The sequence below is a fragment of the Podarcis tiliguerta genome (assembly GCF_965153285.1).
Source record: "Podarcis tiliguerta genome assembly, chromosome: 8".
Taxonomy (NCBI): domain Eukaryota; kingdom Metazoa; phylum Chordata; class Lepidosauria; order Squamata; family Lacertidae; genus Podarcis; species Podarcis tiliguerta.
The window spans coordinates 51,602,060-51,625,074 of record NC_139541.1 but is presented as its reverse complement, the minus strand read 5'-3'; the positions used below and the strand labels follow the sequence as shown (position 1 = coordinate 51,625,074).

At 44.2% G+C, this 23,015-nt stretch overlaps 1 protein-coding gene across 1 annotated transcript in view; it reads left to right on the top strand.

Annotated features, from left to right (window-relative positions):
• The window catches only part of CHST8 (carbohydrate sulfotransferase 8), a 236,719-nt gene that overhangs the window by 44,119 nt on the left and 169,585 nt on the right, over window positions 1-23,015 (top strand). The window contains exon 2 of the mRNA XM_083452942.1: window positions 15,220-15,442. Coding sequence (XP_083309068.1) covers window positions 15,331-15,442 — 112 coding nt within the window. The 5' untranslated portion in view covers window positions 15,220-15,330. The remainder of the gene's footprint in view (window positions 1-15,219; window positions 15,443-23,015) is intronic.

The window sequence follows — 23,015 nt, the reverse complement described above, 5'->3', positions numbered from 1 at the left end:
TACATGATATTTTTCTCACACTTTGCTCTCTTGCAGAGGCAGTTTGAGAAATGACTAAGATCACATCTGCACCAAGCATTTAAAGCAGTGATGCCCCTTGAACAGTCATGGAAACTTCTGAGAGCATTGGTTTGTTTAGGGTGCTGGGAAGACTGGCTCTGCGAGGTCAGCACCCTTAAGAAGCTACAGTTCCCAGGATTTTCCATGACTGTTAAAGTGGTACAAGAGTCCTTGAAATGTATGGTGTGAATGTGACCCAAGGAGCAGAGGGCCAAGGATGCAATCCTCACTCCTCACAGTAGCCTTCTGCTCAAGACACCACACATTTTTCCTGGTGTTATAGGACTAGGTGACACTTCTCAGGAGGGTCTCCCATTTGCTGGAGCTTACCACAGCAGGGCATCAACTGCTAGCAAATTCCGAAGGGCAAGTTTGCAGTCTAAGATCCGAACAGTATCCAGCTGTGAGGAAGCAAAGCACAAGTTCTCCAGCTCAGGAGCTTTGAGGTCAGAAGTTGAAGCAGGCAGAGTATGCAACTCTGATTTGACCAGGTGAGGTAAACAAACAAACACACAACCAGATAGGCTCCTGCACTTAATTCCAGGCCTGGCCAATCCAGTGTGGTGTAGTGGTTAAGAGCGATAGACTCGTAATCTGGGGAACTGGGTGTGCGTCTCCGCTCCTCCACATGCAGCTGCTGGGTGACCTTGGGCTAGTCACACTTCTTTGAAGTCTCTCAGCCTCACTCACCTCACAGAGTGTTTGTTGCGAGGGAGGAAGGGAAAGGAGAACGTTAGCCGCTTTGAGACTCCTTCGGGTAATGATAAAGCGGGATATCAAATCCAAACTCCTCCTCCTCCTCTTCTTCTTCTTCTTCTTCTTCTTCTTCTTCTTCTTCTTCTTCCTACTGTCTGACAATTACAGGGCTCGATCTGTACATCGCTGTTTCCCTTTATGCCCATAGAAGTCTTTCAGAGGCCTGCGCAGTCCATGATGTGGTTAACCAAGGGATTCTGGCTATCCTCCCCTCTGTTCCATTGTGAATTTGCCAGAGACGAAAGCTCCTGGCCCTGCCCTTCAGCATGGTTTTGCAGTGACCCGCTCATCAGTGGCCAGGTGACTTACTTGACCCTTTGTCAGGTAAGGCTCCATCTGCCTGTCTCTGGTAAAGCTGGCTCACAGCCCCAAAAAACAATCAAAACAGAAGTGGCTAAGGGATGTGGCATAGAGTAAATCAGAAAAAAAAAATTGGCCTTCAACAGCCATGATCCAGATAATGTGCTGCATTTGTTCTGCATGGCATGGAGAAAGTGGATAGGGCAAAGGGTTTTCTTTCTCCGTATAACACTACAACTCATGAAACTGGATGTTCGAAAATTCAGGACAGATAAAAGGAAATGCTGCTTCATATGGAACATTGTTACACTGTGGAACTCAGCACCACAAGAGACAGCGATGGCCACCAACTTAGACGGCTTTAAGAGAAGATTTGCAAATTCATGGAGGAGAGGGGTGTGGATGGCTACTAGCCACAATGGCTTTTCGCTGCTTCCACAGTTGGAGACAATAATGCTTCTGAAAACCAGTTGCTGGAACTCACAGGAGGGTAGAATGTTCTTGTGTACAAATACTGCTTGTGTATTTCACATAGACATCTGGTTGGCGACTGAGAACAGGATACTAAGCTAGATGGGCAATTGGCCTGATCCATTGGCCTGGCTCTGTGTTCTAATATTCACAGCCTTTTTAAAATGAAAAAGGAAACCTATTCTAAGCCCAATAGAACTGTGCATGTTTTATTGCAGCTTTATTGCAGGCAATGCAGTAGGATTTGGATGGTGGGATTTGTTATGTTTGTATTTGAACGTGAACCTAACAAATTCATGCCTCCCCCCCGCCCCCATAAAAAATGTTAAACCGAAATTCAACTATGCTTTCTCTGACTTTTGCAATTCAGGTTTCCAACCAAAAACATGTGCACAAAAAGTGTATATCTTGGTGAATCTAATAATGGCATTGTGGGGGTAATTATTTCAAAAATATCAAACAAAATAGCAAATATTCCCCTCTTTAAAAATGTGCATAAAAATGGGTCTGGTTTTTTGTGTGTTGAGGGCTTTGTTTTCTTTTTTTTAATCAACACCCTCTAAACAGATGCAAAAATGGGGTGAACTAAAGACTGGGAAAATGAAGAACAGAGGGAGAGAAACCAAATGGACAGATTGGTCCATCCTTAATTGTGCATTGCATGTGCCTGTCCACCTGGCACATCAGAAGATGCAGCCATCCAGTTCAAGGGGGATTGGGTGGGCTGATGAATATGGCAGTGCACATCTGCACCCACCAGTGGCTCCATGTGTGGCAATCTTCCAGCTGCAGGTCTTCCTTGGAAGAAAGGGCATGGTGGAACATGACCTGTTTGTCCTCCTCTAGTTCTCCTCTGACTGCCGCTCTAACTGTGTAGCTAGAAGTCTGTGAAGTTGCTGTTTGCTCAGTTTCCTGGGATTTGCATGTGGCTGTGACTCTGCATATAGTGGGCTTAGCAATGGGATGCAGAGTCACACGGCTCCTTGAGCGCCTGGCTGTAAAGTGAGTGTTCAGCTCACCTTCTTTTCTTTGTCCTCCACCATTAATTAAATCTGCTCTTTCCTCCTGGGTGACAATTAAACATCTGCAGGATGTGGGGAATTTTAGCACCGGGCAGGGAAGGAGAACTCTTTGCCTCTTTCTGTTCTTAGCATAATTGCTTGCTTTTTAATGAGGAAGGTGGGTTTTTTTAAAAAAAACAAACCCAAATGCCTAACTATTGCTGCTTCTGCATGCAGGATTATTTGCATATCACTTCATCAAGTTAAAAAGGGTGTGAAAATGCCACACTCTTTTTCTACCCCTCTGCTTGGTTTTAATGAAGGATAAAGTTTCTCACTAATGACGGTAGGGAAATTAGTTTCAAATCCCCAAGGACTCATGAAAGAAGCACCAAGGATATCAAAAGGACAAAGAGAAGGGAAAGGAGTGGGGGTGGGAAATCGAGACACCAAATCTCACAAAGGCCTTTGGGCGTTGTCATCCAAGAAACGGCTAAGTTTTCCATTTAATATAAGTATCAGGGAACTCTACGAGGCTGCTCCGAAGGGAATACTGATGACGAACTGACCAATAAGTGATGCTCAGAAAAGCACCATATGTAATCAATCTCCAGCGTTGTTGATATAAACACAGCAGTGTTTTTCTTCTTATCTTGTATTCAGAAGAAACATGAGTTCTGACAATCTAATATTTTGTTTGTTTAAAGCAGGGTCCTTTCTAACTTAACTAAGGGCCAACCCTGACATCACCCCATTCACACAATTAGAAATACTCTTTAAGAGTAAATGGCCAGCATAGGACCCTTCAATCCACATCAGGATCCTGACTGGATTGGGAGGAACAAGGAGCTGTTCACTTTTTTCCCACCATGCTGTCATTTTGCGTTTCTTTCAGGGTTTTCTTTTCATTCTACGTTCTGTTTAATTCTACCCCTTCCTGCTCACCCAATGGTCCATCTGATGATGAAGGGAAGTTTAAACCTCTCCACACACCCCAGTGCCATGCCTACTCTTCCTTTCTGCCACTATTGAGAGCCAGTGTGGTGTTGAGAGCCGGTATGGTGTAGGGGTTAAGAGCGGTGGACTCGTAATCTGGTGAACCGGGTTCGCGTCCCCGCTCCTCCACATGTAGCTGCTGGGTGACCTTGGGCTAGTCACACTTCTTTGAAGTCTCTCAGCCCCACTCACCTCACAGAGTGTTTGTTGTGGGGGAGGAAGGGAAAGGAGAATGTTAGCCGCTTTGAGACTCCTTTGGGTAGTGATAAAGCAGGATATCAAATCCAAATCCTTCTTCTTCTATTGGCAAGGTCTTGAGAAGGTAGGGAAAAAATGGTGATGGGGAAGGATCTGACCTACCCCACCCCCACCCCAGGCTGAGGCTCAGCCATCACTGATAGACAGGAACTAACCTTGCTCATAATTTTGTATATCTCAGGAGGCAATGGAAGAGTGTGCCTTTGGAAGTAAAGTCAAACCATTGGAGAATTAAGGTGTGTGCAGCAGGTACAGAGACTGATACAGGAGAGACAAGTTTTATTGGAGTTGGGGCAGATTAAGGTGTTCGGTTTTGCTGCTACAGGTGCATCGTGGCATTTCTTCTCTCTGCACTCCTTCCAGCAGTCATTCTTCCTGTGGTCGCTGCTGTGCATACATGATCTTACTATCTGTCTTCAGGCACTGTGATCATCTGTAAGGCGTTCCCACACGATGGGGTTAATATTGTCAGCCTTTATGTCACATTTGCAGAGATCTTTGTAATGCAGAGCTGGTCTGCCAACATGCCTAGTGCCTGAAGCCAGCTCCCCATAGAGCATATCCTTGGGGATCCTGCCATCTTCCATTCTGTGTGCACAGCCAAGCTAATGTAGAAATCGCTGAGACAGAAGTGCAGACATGCTGGGAATGTGGGCTTGGGAGAGCATATCTTGGTTTGAGACTCTGTCCTGCCACGTGATGCCCAAATCTTTCTGACACAGTGTATATGGAAGCTCATGGTGGGTGTAAGTTGCCTATGACTCACTTCCATAAAGCAGAGTGCTCAACACACAAGCCTGGTGGACCCTCATCTTTGGTCCAGTATATCTGAAGGAGCGTCTCCACCCCCATCATTCTGCCTGGACACTAAGGTCCAGCGCTAAGGGCCTTCTGGCGGTTCCCTCACTGCGAGAAGCCAAGTTACAGGGAACCAGGCAGAGGGCCTTCTCGGTAGGGCACCCACCCTGTGGAACGCCCTCCCACCAGATGTCAAAGAGAAAAACATCTACCAGACTTTTAGAAGACATCTGAAGGCAGCCCTGTTTAGGGAAGCTTTTAATGTTTGATGCATTACTGTATTTTAATATTTTGTTGGAAGCTGCCCAGAGTGGCTGGGGAAGCCCAGCAAGATGGGCAAGGTACAAATAATAATGATAATTATTAATATTGGCCCTGGGGCTATAAGGTCATAGAACTGTAGAGTTGGAAAGGGTCCCAAGGGTCATCCAGTTCAATCCCCTGCAATACTGGAATCACGGCTAAAGAATTCCTGATAGATGGCCATCCACCCTCTGTTTAAAACCTCCCATAGAGGAGAGTCCACCACCTTCTTAGGTGCATTAGTTCACTGTGGTTTTGTGGATGCAATCTAATGTGTTGATCTCTGAATGCATAACATCCTGGTTTGCTCTGAGCTCTCCATTGAGAAAGCCTCCTGTTTGGAAATTGGAGGTATGATGCCTTCCACCTCGCTCTCTTTCTCTCTTCCCTCTTTATGTGATTATGCTTCCTATGCAAGAGGGGTAACTGCAGTTTATTCTTGAAGGAATCGTTTCAACCCTTGTCTACGCTGCGTGGTGGGTGTGCAAGGGTTCTCTATATATCAGCTACATATAAATGCCTTTTGAAGATCACACTCAGGGAAAGGTTTTCAAGCACAGTTGCAAAGATGGATAAATAGAGGGTCAGATTCAAAAGCAAAACACACACACACCCCTACCTACCTGCTGTGCTCAGTAGGAATATTATACCTAGTTATGTGGTGGAATCTCAGCACGATTCTCCAGCCACTCCCTGATGTATGCAGGAAGCTATCTTCAGGATAAAGCTGTAATTTCCACTCCAGGGTGCATGCCTGACTCCAGTCATTGTTACCCTCTGAAAAAGGGTACTCAGCTGGCACACTGCTATCTGCAGCCACAGGAGTTCCTTTAATAGCATCTCTGATTTGTGGTATTAAACAATGTGCAGCAACTCACAATGCCCAACTGCTGGATATCCAGGTTGGTCCACTTCACAATGCATTACCAAAGGCTGATAAACGGAGAAAACTGACAGATGAGTGGAGTAGACAAGCTTCCTACAGGAGCAGGCATTGAGGGTGTGACTGGATTCTTCTGCAGGGCAGAGCCCCGGGGAGCAGAGAAATGCTGAAAGCTCCAAGTCAGGTGATAAGAACTTAGACCTACTGGATCAGGCAAATGGCCTGTCTAGTCCAGCATCCTGTTCTTGCAGTGACCAACCAGATACTTGTGGGAAGCCTGCAAGGTGGACAGAAGCACAACAGTGCGCTCTCCACCTGTGATTCCTTGCCCCATGTGGTTGAACATGGCCTTGTCTCTCCTTCCTCTTGAATATCTTGGTTGCCCTTTTTTGAACCTTTCCCCAGCTCTGCAACATCCTTTTTGAGGTCCCCTTCTTTGGGGGGGGGGAGAACTGGGTCAAAACTAACAAAATGAATTTCAGTAGGGACACATGTAAGGTTCTGCCCTTAGGTGGGAATAATCAGGTGCATAATTATAAGATGCGGGACACCTGGCTTGCCATTAGTACATGTGAAAAGTATCCAGGTGTCTTAGTAGACCAGAACCTTAACATGAGTCAACCCTGTGATGCAGCAGCCAAAAAAAGCTAATGCTATTCTAGGCTGCTTCTGCAGGGGGAGTTAGATACTATAGATATTAGTTCCATTTAACCCCCATTTGGTTGTTTGAAAAGAATGTGTTGGATACCTATATCCAGAAACATGGGGCTAAATAATGCTCTTCCCAGTAAGAGAGTGCCAGCAGAAATTTTAAAAGGCACAAGAACCAGTGGCATAGTGAAGCATGGGAAATACAGGTTGTTAGACCCTTTTAAAATACCCCATTTAAAAACACTTCCATTGCTTTCCCCCACTCTCCTTCCCTAGCAGTGAACAGACCACACAATTTAGTAAGTTTAAATAGCTTTTTTTTTTTACAAAACCTCTTCAAAGATTCCTGCATTACAGGGGGTTGGACTAGATGACCCTCGCAGTCCCTTCCACTCTGTGATTCTATGAAATGTCATATTCTTGTTTTTTATCCATGCTGCAGTAGGTAATACAATGGTACAAAAATCTTGGGGGCGCAGTGTGGTAAAACCACACCTCTTGGTCTGATCCAGCAGGTTTCTTCTTTTTATCACTATTATTTATTAAATTTATATGCCGCCCTATACCCAGGGGTCTCAGGGCAGTATATTCTGCTCTAAGCCTCAGGGGTCATAGTTAGGGTTTAAACATTTTCCCTCCAAATGACACACACAGTGCTCTGCCCCAGACTATCCTCAGGCTAACTTGGACTCTATCCAAGTCAGTTTCCTGAAACTTTTACATCGGTCCTTGAACAATTGGCAGGAAGGATGGGGTGGCAGTTAATTCTAACATAATTTTTTGTCCAGGGCTGACCTCAGGGATTTTTCTGAGCAGAAAATGACACTTGCAACCTCTCCCCCTAAACGCATCAAGGTTTCCAAGGCCAGCCAAGTTGCTTTGGCATCTGAGACAGAAAATCCCACAAGTGCCTCTCCTGAGCTGAGAAAATGCAATAGGAACAAACCAAATAGCTAACTGTTCATGGCACCCCAAATCAGCATCTGTCTCACTCTCCCTAATGGTAGGGTCAGTCTTTTCTTTCTTTTTTTGAGCGGTGTATGTCTCTCACTCCTTTTGACTGAGCACAATCAGCAACAGAGTGCAGCTGAAATAATTTTGAATTCCCTATTACCGAAGCCAGCAGCAGTCACCTTCCTATGATTCATGGGAAGCAGAAGTTTGATCTGAGTGGTGGGAAGAACTGAGACTGCTGCACTGATTTTAAAAATAACCTATGGCTGTAGATCACTTGTTAATTATAGAATAATGCAGTGAAAGGCTTAAATTTAGCCTCTCCTGGGAATTTTCCAGCGTATGTGATGTAAGCACGATAAAGTCACGTGAGCTCAGCTTACATTCAGATTTTGGTTGGTGCCAAGTGAGCAGTCGAATCAGAAGCCCCTCACAGCACAATAATGTTGCATGAAACCTTGGAGAGCCACTTCCAGTCCCTGTAGACAATACTGAGCTAGATGAACCGAAGGTCTGAGTCTGTAAAAGCCAGTTTCCTATGTTCTGTGACAGCAAATTTATTTACTTACTAAATTTATTTACTTATCATTCAAAAAGTCATGGTTCCATAACACAACCGGTACTGCAGTGTGAAAATGATGTTAGAAAATAGGACAGAAGCGTTTGCATAATAATCAGGAAAACTAGTGCAATATTCCCCATATCTGTGTGCACTCTTGGTGGAGACATGCACTAGCAGCTGAAACTCTCATGCAACTTGCCATTAGGACTGAGCAGCACAGACAACTCCCATGAGAAGCAGGACCAGAGACTCAGGCAGCCTAGGAAACAACTGCAACCAGATGTAGTGTGTGCTGGGTAGAGGGAACTTGCAGAGTTGCTGTGTGCTTGGAAGAGCAGTAACTCATTGTGCGTAGTGATAGTGGTGGAAATTCAGTTCAATTCACGTTTTAATGTGAGCCTACCTAATATACCCAAACCAAAATGCCATGGCCATTTGTGATCACACCCACCCCAAGGAAGACTTGAGGCAGTGCTTTAAGTTGGGGGAAAGGGTTATATTTACTATATATAACATTAAGGGGAAATTGAGGATCTGCAGATAAAACCCATGAACCCAATTTGTTCCAATTCAACCAAACCAACCAAAGTCCAAGCAGGAAAGTTCCCCACTTAGAGGGGAATCATCTCCTTCCCAACTCATGAGGTGATGAAAGTGCCCTGCAGTAAAGATTGGAAGGAGTTATTCCTCCTCGCTATATCAACACTGGACAAGCTCATCTCAGCTCCACTGGTTTGGCATTTACCCCAATGTACATGCCCGGTTCCTTCTGAGTTTCAGATACCTGGTCAAAGCTGTCTCACTTCCGGAAGTCTTTGTGCCCTGAATGCTCCTCAGATTTTTACCTGCTCTTTCCTGGAGATTTTGAAATTATTGAGGTTTAAGATTTTTGAGGTTTGATTTACACACACACACACACACAGAGAGAGAGAGAGAGAGAGAGAGAGAATATGAGAATGTGTGTCTCTGAGGGTAAATGAACTATCACGAGGGCCTCCTCTGCCAATCTCAGCACCCAAGAAGGTCTGTAGGGAAGGAGGAGTTTTCAGATCAGTGCAACTGTTTGAAAACAAGGGTTATGAGATATGTTTTGGAACCACAGTTAATAATCTGGTCCCTACATTTTGCACCAGCTGGAGTTTCTGAGATAAATGTCTCATCTCAGAGCTTTAAAAATGTGTGTGTGTTTAAAGAATAATTCTATGGGCTTATTATTATCAGTACAGCCATAAGCAGCAGCTCCCCACCAGGTTTTTTGCTGAAAAGAAATTGAGTGTGCAACAAGTCTTTCATCATAATCACCTTGGCAATGCAAAGTAATTCATAAAAGAAGTAGGGATGTATTGAGATCCAATATTGTTTTAGTCTCGATCAATATTAATAATTGTTTTGCATTTTTAGAGTGCAGTATACAACTGAAAAATGTGCAAAGACCAGCCAGTGGTTGCAAGCACAATAAATCCTCTTATTATACTTAAAGGCACCATAATTTAACTTTCAAATGTTTCTATAAAAAAATATTACAGAAGATGCCATTGATCTGTAGAAGAAAATTGTTATCTTTTATTTATTTGCAAAATGTTAGGCCCTGCTTTAATTATACATGAGCTAAAAAGGTCAGTAACTATTTTATTAAGATCTGCAAAGTGGAACTCAAGAGCTTCATACAAATAATATTTCTGCAGCGCCAGCCTGTGAGGGTCTGCCAAACCTTCAGCTGCTTATGAAGGCAGAAGGTTATGCACACATTAGCAAAGGTTAACTCTGGAGTACCAAGGGGAGTGAGACCTTTCACGTCCCTGACAACAGAAATTGCATTAGAGTTTTCAGATGGGGATTTTTCAATTTGCAATTATGGAAAAATTCTTTACAGAGATGAGCCTTTGCTTGAAAATGCATGAGTAGAATGGGTTCTTCAAAGGTTAAGATTCAGCAACTTTTGCTAGTGCTTCAAACTTCAGAAGTTTTATATCGGGCTATTTCCTCACACTCTGTTTTAGGCATGCCAGCTTGCCCCCGTGACTGAGGGGACTGGCACTGCACGATGTGCTGGGGGGGGGGGCTCTGCTTTCAAGGGATGTTGCTGGTCGGCTTGTGAAAGAGCAAAGGCAAAGGCGGACCCAATCGGAAGACAGTTAATCACAGTTATACCTTGTTGAATCCATAATTAGGATGTGTAATGGCTAGGGCTTGGTCTTGTTTTCTGTTCCAATGGCCATGTGGCGCGAAAAGGGCCTTCAAAGATTGTAATCCTTTCTAGGCCTTGTTAGATTCTAATCTTCTTTTGTGGCGAGTGGTGTACAACTAAAAGGTAAAGGTAAAGGTACCCCTGCCCGTACGGGCCAGTCTTGACAGACTCTAGGGTTGTGCGCCCATCTCACTTAAGAGGCCGGGGGCCAGCGCTGTCCACAGACACTTCCGGGTCAGCGTGATGAAGCTGCTCTGGCGAACCGGCACCAGAGCACCACACAGAAACGCTGTTTACCTTCCCGCTATAAAGCGGTACTTATTTATCTACTTGCACTTAAGGGTGCTTTCGAACTGCTAGGTGGGCAGGAGCTGGGACCGAACGACGGGAGCTCACCCCGCCGCAGGGATTCAAATCGCCGACCATGTGATCGGCAAGTCCTAGGCACTGAGGTTTTACCCACAGCGCCACCCGCATCCCTCACTGGAGTACTAGACACATACTAAAGACTGTGATACAAAAAACCTCCCCACTGAGCATTCAGTGTTTTTATTCATCCCATAATAACTCTGCTAACCTACCTGACTCTAGGAATCATTTCAAGGCATGTCTTGCCTGTCTTCCTGCTTTAGAGACCTTAGTATCATGGTTTGTTAGGGGCATTGCCATATCTATTTCTTTTATTATTTATTTACTGCCTTTACAGTGGTACCTCTGGTTACAAACTTAATTTGTTCCAGAGAACCGTTCTTAACCTGAGGCGCGTTTTCACTAATGGGGCCTCCCGCTGCCGCTGTGCCGCCACCCCACGATTTCCTGAGGTAAAGTTCTTAACCCGAGGTACTACTTCCGGGTTAGCAGAGTCTGTAACCCGAAGTGTTTGTAATCTGAGGTGTTTGCAACCTGAGGTACCACTGTATTAGCCCATTTTTTTCTCCAAGGAGCTCAATGTGGCATGGATGGATCTTCCTCTCCTCATTTAATCCCCACAACAATCCAGTGATTGACTTGCAAGGTCAGCCAGTGAACTTCAGGGCTGACTGGGGATTTGAACCCTGGTCTCCCAAGACCTACTTCAGCACTCTAACCACTAGGCTACACTAGCTATATATCTGACGGTCTGTCTGTAACATACGCACAGTTATTCCACTGAATGTTACTCAAGCAGGAAGAAGTGAGTGCTAAACGTGTACAAGTACTCGTGCTTCAGACTGCCAGTCTCTGTCTCTGTTCCTTATTAACTCGTGGGTGGCTGATGTGTGAAAGGCAGAGTGTGTTTTCCAGAGCTCTTTTTAATTGGAGGTTTCACGTTAACAGCTCAAATGAAGATTAGCGGGGGATAGCTCATCTCAGAATAATGCATGCGAATTGAAAATCACCTTGACAAAACAGATGGAGCTCTCAGTCATTAGGGAGAGAGTGTTTGTGCTGTTTCAGTGACAGGCAAATTACTCACCATGACTTTAAAGATTAAGAGGACTAGTACTGGGTGAAAGCAGCCTTGATGCATTTGGGTATGAAAGTTGCTAAAATAATGCAAGGAATTGTACTTTTCCTACTGGTGCCTATTGTGACGCTTTCTTGAAGCTTAGGAAAGCTGTTGCCTTCCCTCTGTGCATATCCCACTTCCTCTCTTGAAGTAGGAGAACATAGTGCAAAAGAATATAGGAGTATATCTGATAGGATATAGGGTTATATCTGCTTGGAGCAGCCTATGTTCCCTCCTCATCTGTATTTTCTTCAGGATAGTGCATGGGGCAGGGGTTTGGGGGGAGGTGTCCAGCGGTGGAGCAAGCCGATCGGGCACCTGGGGCGGCGCTGTTAGTATTGTAATGTCCCATTCTCACATTGCATAATGTTGTGGGTTGCCTTTAATTACTTATGAGTATGAGAACTATTTAAATGTCTCCTCTCTCTCTCTCTCTGCTCCTCTGCTCAAGAAGATGGATGTGAGAGTCGTCTTGTTGTTTGGTTATTTGCTTTATAAATAAAACCTTTGATGTTACTATTCCGACCACAGTTGCTTTTGCTGCATTCTGCTGTAAAGGAGTAGGGCCAGCCGCCCGCAGAGTGGGGCAAACTGGGGCAGGGCACTCCGCAGGGCCTCAGAGGAGTCTGCCTGCCTCCTCCCACTCAGCCACCCTACTGCTGAGGGGGAGGCGGCTGGCAGACCGCTAGGGGCAGTGCGGAGCCTGCAGGTGCCCAAGCCACCGTGTCACTCCCAGGAGAGATGCGCGGTGAGTGCCGCCCGGCATTTTGTCACCCTCCTCAGTGGTGACACCTGGGGTGACCCGCCCCCACCGCACCCCCTTCCTCTGTCCCTGGGAGTGTCACAATTTGAGACCTGCCTTCCTTTGTAGTTGGTTGCAGTACTTTGAAGATGCTGTCGTAGCATTGCAGGTCCACTTGGAAGAAGATGAGCCGGCAGTGAATCTCCTCAAACAAACGATCTGCTGTTCCTTTCCAAAGGATAGGATTGAGAATGCTTTGAACTATGCTTTATATTTACATGGCTACACTTTAGCTGTCTTAACCCTCTTCTATACATGTTGTGCACATGTTTAAATTTAGGAAAGAGTTGTGCAACAAAGTCCTGGGACTAAGATTGCGGTCCACGAATCAGTGTAATTATTTGCTCTGGGTGGGGCAAAGTTGCTTCAAGAAGTTGCAGTGCCAAACTTGGATGGCATTAAAAGAGGATTAGGCACATTCCCGGATATTAAGGCTATCAGTAGCTGCAAACCACAGTGCTCATCCTCTGCCTCTGCTGTTGGAGGCAATGTGCCTTTGAATGCCGTTGTGAAGAGAACTGTTGAGCTCTGGTCCTGCTTGTGTTCTTTCCACAGGAATCTGGCTGACCACTGAGAGAACAGGATGTTGGCTTAGATGAGCCACTGGCCTGATCCAGCAGTATATTCCTCTTATGCTCTAATGGTGATTAGGGGCAGGGATGCTGGCTCCTGGCTCCTCTGCTAAGCATATCAATGTGTTTTTATGGGGAGACCATGAAAGGGTGCAACATGGACAATTATTTTTTCACACCATAGATTGCAGGTTTTGGTGCCACAATAATCTTTATTACTTTTAGTTGTGACATCTACGGGTTATGTAAGCTTGGGAGCAAAAGGTGTGCATGATCCTCTTACCTACTACAACTGCTTAACACACCATCTGTTCACCTAGGTCACTGGGTAGGCTTATTTGGGCTCAGTTTCACACCACTGCTAAGTCCTTAGGAACACTGAAAACACAAGGCACTTTGGTTTCAAGAGTGCATGTTGTGTTATGTACAATGGAACTTCAGAGAAAACACAAGTTACACAGAAAAAAGGTAGTGTACCACTCCAAATCCTTTGCCCATGTAAGTGCACAGGAAATAGTAGATCTAGCTGAAATGCAACACCTAGAGAGCTGTACTGACCATTGCAATGCATCTCTAATTATTATATAATTAAAAGATTATTGCAAAATCTTAAAAAGTTGTATAATGTTGGGAGGAGTGTGGCTGTGAGCAGGCATGGCTGTGACCATAATAAAGGGATCCTGCACTTCTGAATTTGCCATTTCACTTCTCTTCTCAACTGAAGAATGTTGCTGAGAGTCCAGACTATCTCAGGGCTCCCCAGAACACAGTTTGAAAGCCAAAACTACAGGCTTCAGTGACCCACTTTAACCATAATTTGTGGACTCTGGAAACAAACTCTCATAATTCCAAGAACGGTTTTGGAAACATTTGCAATTCAGATATGCCCTAGAATGGTTCTAGTATTTGTTTATGCCCAAAAGGTTTTTCAAGCATGGAAATGTCCCAATATGTGCCATTCTTATTTTCCTATAATAAATGCAAACTCAACCCTCAAACCCTGGAAGCTACTACTGCAAGTTTAATTTCCATTAAACACAGACAACAGATGATGAAATAACATTCTGATAACATCTATCCTGAACTATGCCCCCCAAATGAATAGTGCATTCTTGTTTAATGTGGACTAACAAGAGCAATAAATGTAGATACTTTATTTTCTTATGAGTATACTATTGAGTACAAAAAAGCTGTAAATTCCTCCTGCAGCTGGGTTATCCCTTTTTACTGCTGTTTAAAATAAGCCTTGGGATTCCCACTCCCCAACTCCAAAATGTCACTGGTTGCTTCCATGGCCAGCATTTGAGGTGAGTGGGGTTAGGCAATAGCTGTGATTCTTGCATTGCAGGGAGTAGGGCTAAATTACCCTTGGGAGTCATAGAATTTTACAATTCTATGATTCTGTTAACTGCTGGGTCTGGAAGACTTTTGAGCAGACCCACTTCCAATCCTCCTCCCTGTCTGTCCTCTTATATATTATAACTGAGATGTGTTGCCTATGAGTAGCAGGTTTTGCCCAGGTGCTCCTCCCTCTGACCTCCTCATGTTTAGAGGCTGGCTGTCCTAAGTGAAAGCACTTTGTTGTACTTTATGCATTCATTCATTCATCCATCCACCCATAGCCAGGGACACAATGGAACCAGAATGGCAAGGGCCCAAGAGTTCATGAAGTTCTGTAGCGGACTATGGTTTCCTGTTCCTAAAAGGGTGCAATCAGCTTCCAATCCCAATTTGGCAATTCTCAGCAAGGTGAGAGCCCTGATCCTGTCCCTCTGCTAGGACAACAAAGAACAGATATGAACTTCCTATGCCTAGAGATGCATATGCAATATTTATTAGTTTTGTCTAAACTGGGGCTGGGGAATCTGATTCAGCCCAAGGGCTACAACATCACGTTTGAAAAATGTTTAACTAAAAGAAAAGCACAACCTTGCAACAAAACGGTATTTGTCTCAATGAAGGACAGGCTGTAAACTGTTTAAATAAATAAGCAAACTCAACCCTACAGCTACCAGAATTATAAAGAAAAAATAAAGCACCATGAGAATGGAAACTTTTCTAACAGGGAAAGGAATAATTGGGGAAATTGGAGGACAGGTTTTGGGTATGGCGCTAGGAGAGATTCAGAGTCTTAGTGAGTGTGTGCTTCTCTTCTCCTGCCCTCCCAACCCACAGGTGGCCTTGGAATGGAAAGGCAGCTGAGATAATGACCCTAATCTCTGCTTTGGAGACGGAGCACATTTTCTTCTTTCCCTGGTCCCAAACTGGATTGATTTGAGGACGTCAATGATGAAGCTGACCTGCATGTTCTCCTTCATCCTGCTGTTTGGAGCAGCTGGGCTGGTTGTCTTCATCCACCTGCAGGATCCAGAAGAAATTGTTCATCAGCAAACACCAGGTTAGACTTTGGTTTTAACATATTATCCTCTCATGTCCCCCCCCCCACCTGAATTGTTTGTTTGGACAAAATCATTCTCATTGGTGAGAAATGTTCATGGTGACCAAGAGGTCTGTATTTGTCTGTTGGAAATGTTCATGTTGTCAAGTGAAGGAAGGTTTCTCTCCCCCTTCCCCCAGTTAAATATGTCTGCAGCGAGTTTTCATGGAGGGAGAAGGTGCTTCAGAAAAGCACTGTCTGAAGTGCCCCCCCTCCTTTAAAAGGGATTGGGAACTGGAGTGAGCTGTGAAGGAAGGGATGGGCAGGTGGTGAGAAGATTTGCAAGAAGGTGGGTGAGATGTCAAGGGAGGGGGTTGCTCAGGCATGGGGAAAAGGTGGTTGGCCGTGGGGTTGGTAGGTAGGCAGGGTTGGCGAATGGAATGAGCAGGGTCCACAGCCCCTTGTTCAGTATAAAAATGAAAACAGAAAAATTCAACACAGCCTGGTTCTCACTTCAAACAGTAGGGTTTGCCACTTATGCACTACCAAAGCACACAATTGTTCTCCATCACGTGATGCCGGTTTAAAGGAGGCTGATGTGTATGAAGAGACCCAGCTATCCCCTTGTATCCCTCCTTCGTAGCTGAACAGATTTGCACCACTTTCGGATTGCACCTGAATAGCTGCCTCAAAACTAGATGCATCCACGTTCTCCATGCATCCCACCTCCTCAAAAGTAGAGCAGAATTATACGCTGGAGGAGAGAGTCATTGCTCATTGTTAATGCATTCAGTCCAGTTTAATTTGGGATAGTGTAGCTTATAAAACAAGGTTAATAAAAGATGGTCTGCTTCCTTCACATTCTCTGTCTGCTCTAGAAAGTGTTCTTTATTGTTTTTAGCCCGAGCAACCACGATACAAAACCCTTGATGTACTACTTAAGCCAGAATAAAACGAGAGTCATAAAACTTTAAGTAATGCTTACATTACTTTCCGTCAGCAAAGTGCTCCTGACAGTAGCTGTTTGTGTTGATTTGTTACCATTCATTTATCCTTTCCCCGTGCTTCACACTGCAACCTAATTGTAATCCTGTACTGAGAAAGCAATATCAAAGTAATTTTCCACAACATTAGTTACAATTTTCTTCTGATCTTTCAAGTGAAACAATCCCATCCTGTTGGCTTCTCTGTGCATATAAACCTTGATTACATTTATCTGTTGGAAACGAAGGCTTACTATATAGATAGATAGATATTCCCCAGAATGGTGGTGGTTGTACTTAGAGCCTCAGCCCGCCCCCTTTTCTGGTAGATGGCAAACATCCTGATACTTAGATGCTGGTACCTGATATTCACTTTTAAACAGGAACAGTTTTTGATGGACAGCACTTTGCAAAGAACAAAACAGATTTTGTGAATGTCTGCGTTAACTGTGGAACGTATTTTGTTGGCTATGACAAGCGTAGTAGCTTCACCGAGAGCAGATACTTGTAGGGATGTTATTACAAAGGAATGGCGGAATGAAAATTTATAGGGCTGCTCTGAATGCTCTGCATTTCCAGTATTTGCTTCAGAAGCAATATATTGGAGGCAGCTAAAAAGCCTGCCACATTCCACTCCCACCTTTCCTTCTGAATATTTGTATCCTACTGTACTGCTTTTCTGGGCTTGTTCACATGTTACACTTACAGAGGTGCGAGCTGTTTCTACACACGTGCAAGTGTTTGTGTGAAAGGGTCTGTACTTGTTGATTTATACAGCTCAGCTACTATATGCACAGACTGTGTGCCCATTGAGTGGAATGTTTGAGAACCCCAGCTGTCCTTTCCTGCCAGTGGCTGCTGTTCTTTCTTGGCCATGAAGGCTCTTGGCTTCTTTCTCCACCCCGTTGCTGAATCAAATGGGCTGTGGGCTTGTTCACAGGTGCCCACAATGTTATTAGTTTAGATACAGTGCTGTGAAATTATCAGCAAAATCTTGGGGAACGTCAACAGGATTAAGTGGTTGCGTTGGCAAATGAGGTGAAGGACTATGAGGTGAGGAAGGAGGAAAATGGCTTCAATGAGAAGTGCTGTACCAAACCTATGTACATGTCTTTGTAGTTGAGGACATGAGAGAGGAGCGGGGGTGGGGGGGTGGGAGGTGCTTTTCAACATGAAACGAGGTAAGACAGCCTTTCCAGTGCTTTCCTAGAAATTAGTTTTGACACTGGTATATATGAGATGGTAATGGAAGTGAGGGGAGAGCGAAATTAGCATCATTGTGACGGAGGGGGCATTCAGACATGGGGAATATTGTGTCAGTTTTCCTGGTGATAATGCAAGCACTTTGCTGATGTTCCTTTCACACTGCAACACCTGGAATGGTGGGTTCTTTTGACCGATATACTGGCATGTTGTATGGGTGTAATGCAAAGCAACACCAAATGTCATTGTAGAACATTGCTGCTCTCTCGCTCTTCCCACAAAGGTCTGCTTCTGGTCCTCCATTGATTCTCCCATGAAAACAGTAGGAAAGAACTGCATGTGGCTTTACCACCCCACAATTTTCCAGATTAAGGGGGCTGCAAATGTATTTTTTTTCTGGAATCAAATTACACACAAATGAATGCTCAATGTATGCTAGATCCCATTAGTTTTCCGGAACTGTCTTTTACATCTTGTGAAAGCTGAAATACAATCTTGAAATTAGCCATTTGGTAAACCTTAGGGAAATGGATTAAATTGTTATGTGAATGCAGCCAGATTTCTGTAAATTCTCCTACCTGCATTGGGAGTTCTTCAGTCCAATGCATAACTATATTAAGCGTGTGTTCTTAAATTTAAAACTGGGGGTTTAAGTCTGTATCTTCAGTGGTGCCTTTCCTTAAAAAAAGGAAACTTTCCTTCCCTTTTCCTTATCTTCTCCATATTTTATTTATTATATTTCCTTAGGTTTCAATCCCACTTTCTTCCATCATAGAACCCAAGGTGGTATGCTGGTGGTTCCCAGGCAGTCCTCCATCTACATTACTGAGCAGACCCTGACCTGCTTAGCTTTAGCAGTATGGTGGACTCATATGGCTTCAGAAGCCCTGTAGGGACAGTGTCATGCAGTGGTTAGTGTGTTGGAGACTCTAGCTCAGTGTCAAGCTTCAGGGAATTGGCTTCCTTCCCTGCTTTGGCAGAAGATAAGCAGAACGAAAGGAGTCTCTTACCAGTTAGAAACTTTAATGATCACAGCGAGAGAACAAAGAATTCATTTTTAGGAATGAAGCTGCTCCCAATTAAAGGTCCCACCCACTTTCTCCCTAGTCACCCACGTCACTTCTGCGTCTTGTAACCTGATCTCGCAACCACTGTGCTTTCTGTGCTGCCACCTTATCTGCTCTTCGTGACCTTGGGCTGAGCAGATGGACACTTTCAAGTGGCAGTGAGTCAGTTAACTCCCTCATATTTCTCCTCCTCCTAGCTGTTCCCCAACCAGTACCTCCCAGCTTCTGCCTTCTGAACTATGTCCCTCTGCAAACCACTGTTCCAAATCTATACTGTCTTCCTGTTCCTGGGAAGAGTCAGGATCCTGATCAGGAACAGGGGGAGGGGGAGGATCCCACCATTCCTTCTCACTGCGGTCGTCCTCAGCGCGGTCCCTGACACTCAGATTGACATTCATCCATGACTCACTGGGTGGCCTTCAGCCACTGTTGCTAACTCTCAGCCTAACCTACCTCACAATATTGTTGTGAAAGTTTAAAACAAGAGAAAGGGGGAATATATATATATATATATATATATATATATATATATACCAACTCAAGCTTCTTGGAAGAAACGTGGGATATCAATGTACAAAGTAATAAAAAGAAAATGCTTCATGGACTTCATTCATTATTGACTGCCTTCAGTATAACACACCTCCACCTTTCGTTACTACTCAGGTATTCCATGCATTTGGGGAACATGCTCAGTGTCTATGCCTATATGTATACATATGCCAAATTTGCATGCAGCAAATTAGACATTGGCTAAGTGGTGGGAAATGTCTAAAAAGTTGTCTAAGGCTGGACAGTTAAAAAAAACCTCTTTTCTAAGGAGCAATGAAAGGGCAATTAAGCAAAGTCAGGGTGGGGAGGCAATGATGTCTCTGGGGTGGAGAGAGATCAATAGGTGAATGTGCAGGCAGATTTCCCTCTAAGGTTGAGGGAGAGAGGCAGGAGAATAAGAGCAAACATTTGTCCATGCAACCTACTTGCAGAGCTAAGGAATGCTGCATTCAGGTTAATACCTGTTTTCTAAGGCAAAGAGTCTAAGGTTGGGGGTAGAAATTTGCCAAAGAAATTTGCCCTTCCTATAATGTCTCACAAGCTGAAACACAGCGAATCTTCAAAATTTGCCCTTCTCCAAATGTTGTGATTCAGTTCCAAACAATGTGTAGAGAAATGTCTTTGTGTACACGTACACCCACACCCACTCGCACACAATTCTGGGAATATTACAGTATATATTACTGGGAGTAACATTCAAAAATGCATCATATCATCAGAGGAGAATCCTTGCAAAAAATGGGCATATTGGGTAACATTGTCTACAATACCATAATCTGCATATTAGCAGAAATGTGGGGGTAAAATGCTGGCAGGTTTTTGTAACGACTTCTTTTTTTAAAAAAATATTTGTGAACTGATGAGGAATTGTGGCAAGGCCCTGCGACGGGGTGAGCTCCCATTGTTCGGTCCCAGCTCCTGCCGACCTAGCAGTTCGAAAGCACGCAGTGCAAGTAGATAAATAGGTACCGCTCCGGCGGGAAAGTAAACTGTGTTTCCATGCGCTGCTCTGGCTTCGACAGAAAGCAACTTAGTCATGCTGGTCACATGACCCGGAAAAACTGTCTGCGGAAGTGGACAAACTCTGGCTCCCTCAGCCTGTAAAGTGAGATGCACACCACAACCCCAGAGTCATTCGTGACTGGACTTAACAGTCAGGGGTCCCTTTACCTTTACCTTTAAACATAGATTGTGGAGTGGAATGAGAATGCATTTCTCATCCCATTAGTGTGGGAGTGGAATTTTCCACATCTGTGTTCCTCCAAGAAAAAGACTTACTTGGTTTGACACGGGCTTGGGGCCTTTTCATCAGGTGCCGTCTGCTGCCAATCAAGAGAGTGGGGAGGAGCTTGCCTTCTAAGCTAACTCCAGACCCTAAACATTGCAGTTTTCTCTTTGCTTCACCCTCCCCTATGCAGTAGATGCTCTGTTCATTGCCTGCTCAAGGGCAAAGCAGGAATCTTGGCAGGAGTCCCTTCAGTTGGCCTTGGCCTCTTCTTTTTTGCCTACTTCCTACTGCTGGGAGTCTTGTTTAGAGTGGCATTGTTCAACTGGTTCAGTTGGTGGTTAGTATGGGAAGTCAGGGTAAGAGTTAGGGAGTAATCAAATGAGGCAGTGTTGGGTTAAGGGCCCTCTTGTCACCTTTTGTCATCGGGGTGCCCTTATTCTTGACATGCGTTCTCAGGTGAATGCTAAAACAGTGATGCCACAGTGCATGCCAAGACCAGATTCCCAGGATGTTTGGAGCAAGGAGGAAGGGTTCCTGCCAATCCTTTCTTCTAACATCACAGGTGAAGCCAGTCAATCTGCCCATGACTCATAAGGGAATTTAACCCTCCGTTATTTTGATTTGGTTAATTTGCTTATTGGCTTTATTATATTTCAATAGATACACCCTTTTCCCAAAATGCTGCTGTGTGATTTTTTCCCCCAGGTGTGTTGGTAAAGTGGGAGAACCTGGAAACAGACACATTCACCCATCCCTGCCAGGACAACATGGAAGCTTTAGCTGTAGAGTGCATATTTTTCTTCCAATGTTTTCTGGAACAAATCATGTGAAAATCCCTCACAGAAATTGTTCTATAGTTAATCCCATTGAATGCACGCTGTAAATCCTTAGGGTTAAACCCATATTCTCCTTTGTAAACATTTGGTAGAATGGGCTGTTTATTCGTTCATGCATTAGAGAGCTATTTCCTTCTGTGTTGCTCATTCTGATTCAAAAATAGTGGTAAGGACATGGATAGGAACTTCTGCAAAATAGTTTTCAGGTAAGGTGGAAAACTTGTTCTATTAGGGGTATTAAATGTTGCAGTTTGCACATCTCCTAACAAGGTATTTATATAAGGACATCTTCTGCACCATGGGAGATTTGGTGCCCAAAGATTTTACATTTATAGCATAATACTTGGTAATTGCCTGCACTGTTCTCATCCAGGTGTCACGAAACCAGCTAGCACTCTGGACTGGTCATGATTATTGCACTCAGCAGTGAAATCTCTCAGAATAATGACTATCCCATTATAAACAGGGGAAATTTATAATGAATCAATCAACACCTCTCCTTTGCCAGCCAGGACTGACCCCTTTAGCACACAGACCTGACATGACTGCTGTGCTTAGAGCAATCTGAACAAGTCAAAGCCCCGCTAAAGGAAAGTGAAGAGTTGATGCAAATAACGAAAAAGTGGTCAGCCAGAAACTTTGTCTCTCTTTTTAAAGGTTTATTGAGACTCTCGTCTGTCTCGGGTCTCAGCAGGGATCAAGTTCCAAACTCAGCTGGGTTTGCATTTTGATGTGAGCCTACTGGTGCTTCCTAAAACAACATGTAAACTGAAATTCAGCTCTCCGTTGAAACTCAATTTCCAAATCTTATGATGCATTTCTTGGCCAAGAAGCTGTGCAGGAGAATGTGCGCATTAGGCAAAGTATGCAGAAAAATGCTTATCATGTTGAAAATAATATACAGATTGTTGGCTGGCTATAGGAATCACGCAACTCCCTTGCTATAACAGCTCCAACGGTTAGCAGTCTGTTTCCGGGCACGATTCAAAATGCTGGTTATCACCTATAAAGCCATATGTAGCTGAAGTCCAAGCTATCTGGAAGACTGTATTCCCTCATACAAACCTGCCCACATTTTGAGATCTTTGTGGCAGGCCCTTCTCTTGGTTAGATATTGCACAGCTTTCCATGTTCCCAGCATCAGCCTGCATTTTGGTTTTTTGAAGTACTGAGTCAGCTTTCAAGATACATATTAAAATTATATATCTGTGAGCTTGCAGGAAGCAAACAATAAACTCAAATAACAATGATTAGCAAATACTTTGAGCAGGAAATGTACACATCCTATGTTGACTGAACCATAATTCGGAACCCCTATTCATGAGCAGTTGTTTGCACATATGAGTCCCCTTGCAAGCAGCCATGCTCAGTGTGTGGAGCTAGCACGGTGATCTGATGATGCCAGGGGTGGGCCCACTCTGGTTTAAAATTATGAGTGCGCAGCACGTGAGTAGTGCACAAATAGGGCTTATCTCTAGCTGGGATAGCAGCTTTTGCAAAACAGAACGATATCTCTTCAGCAGACAGCAAGAGTGTGCCCACTTTATGCAACTTCTACACAACATAAAACAACCTTGGATTGGAATGGATACCACACTTTGTTTGCCCATCAAAAATCTCAAGCATCCTGTGTAAGCCTTTCAAAGCAAGCCAGACGAAAACTTCTGGCTTTAGGTCAGCCTCAGGTCAGAAGGTTAAAACCTTTAAATGTCAAGTATAATCTTGATA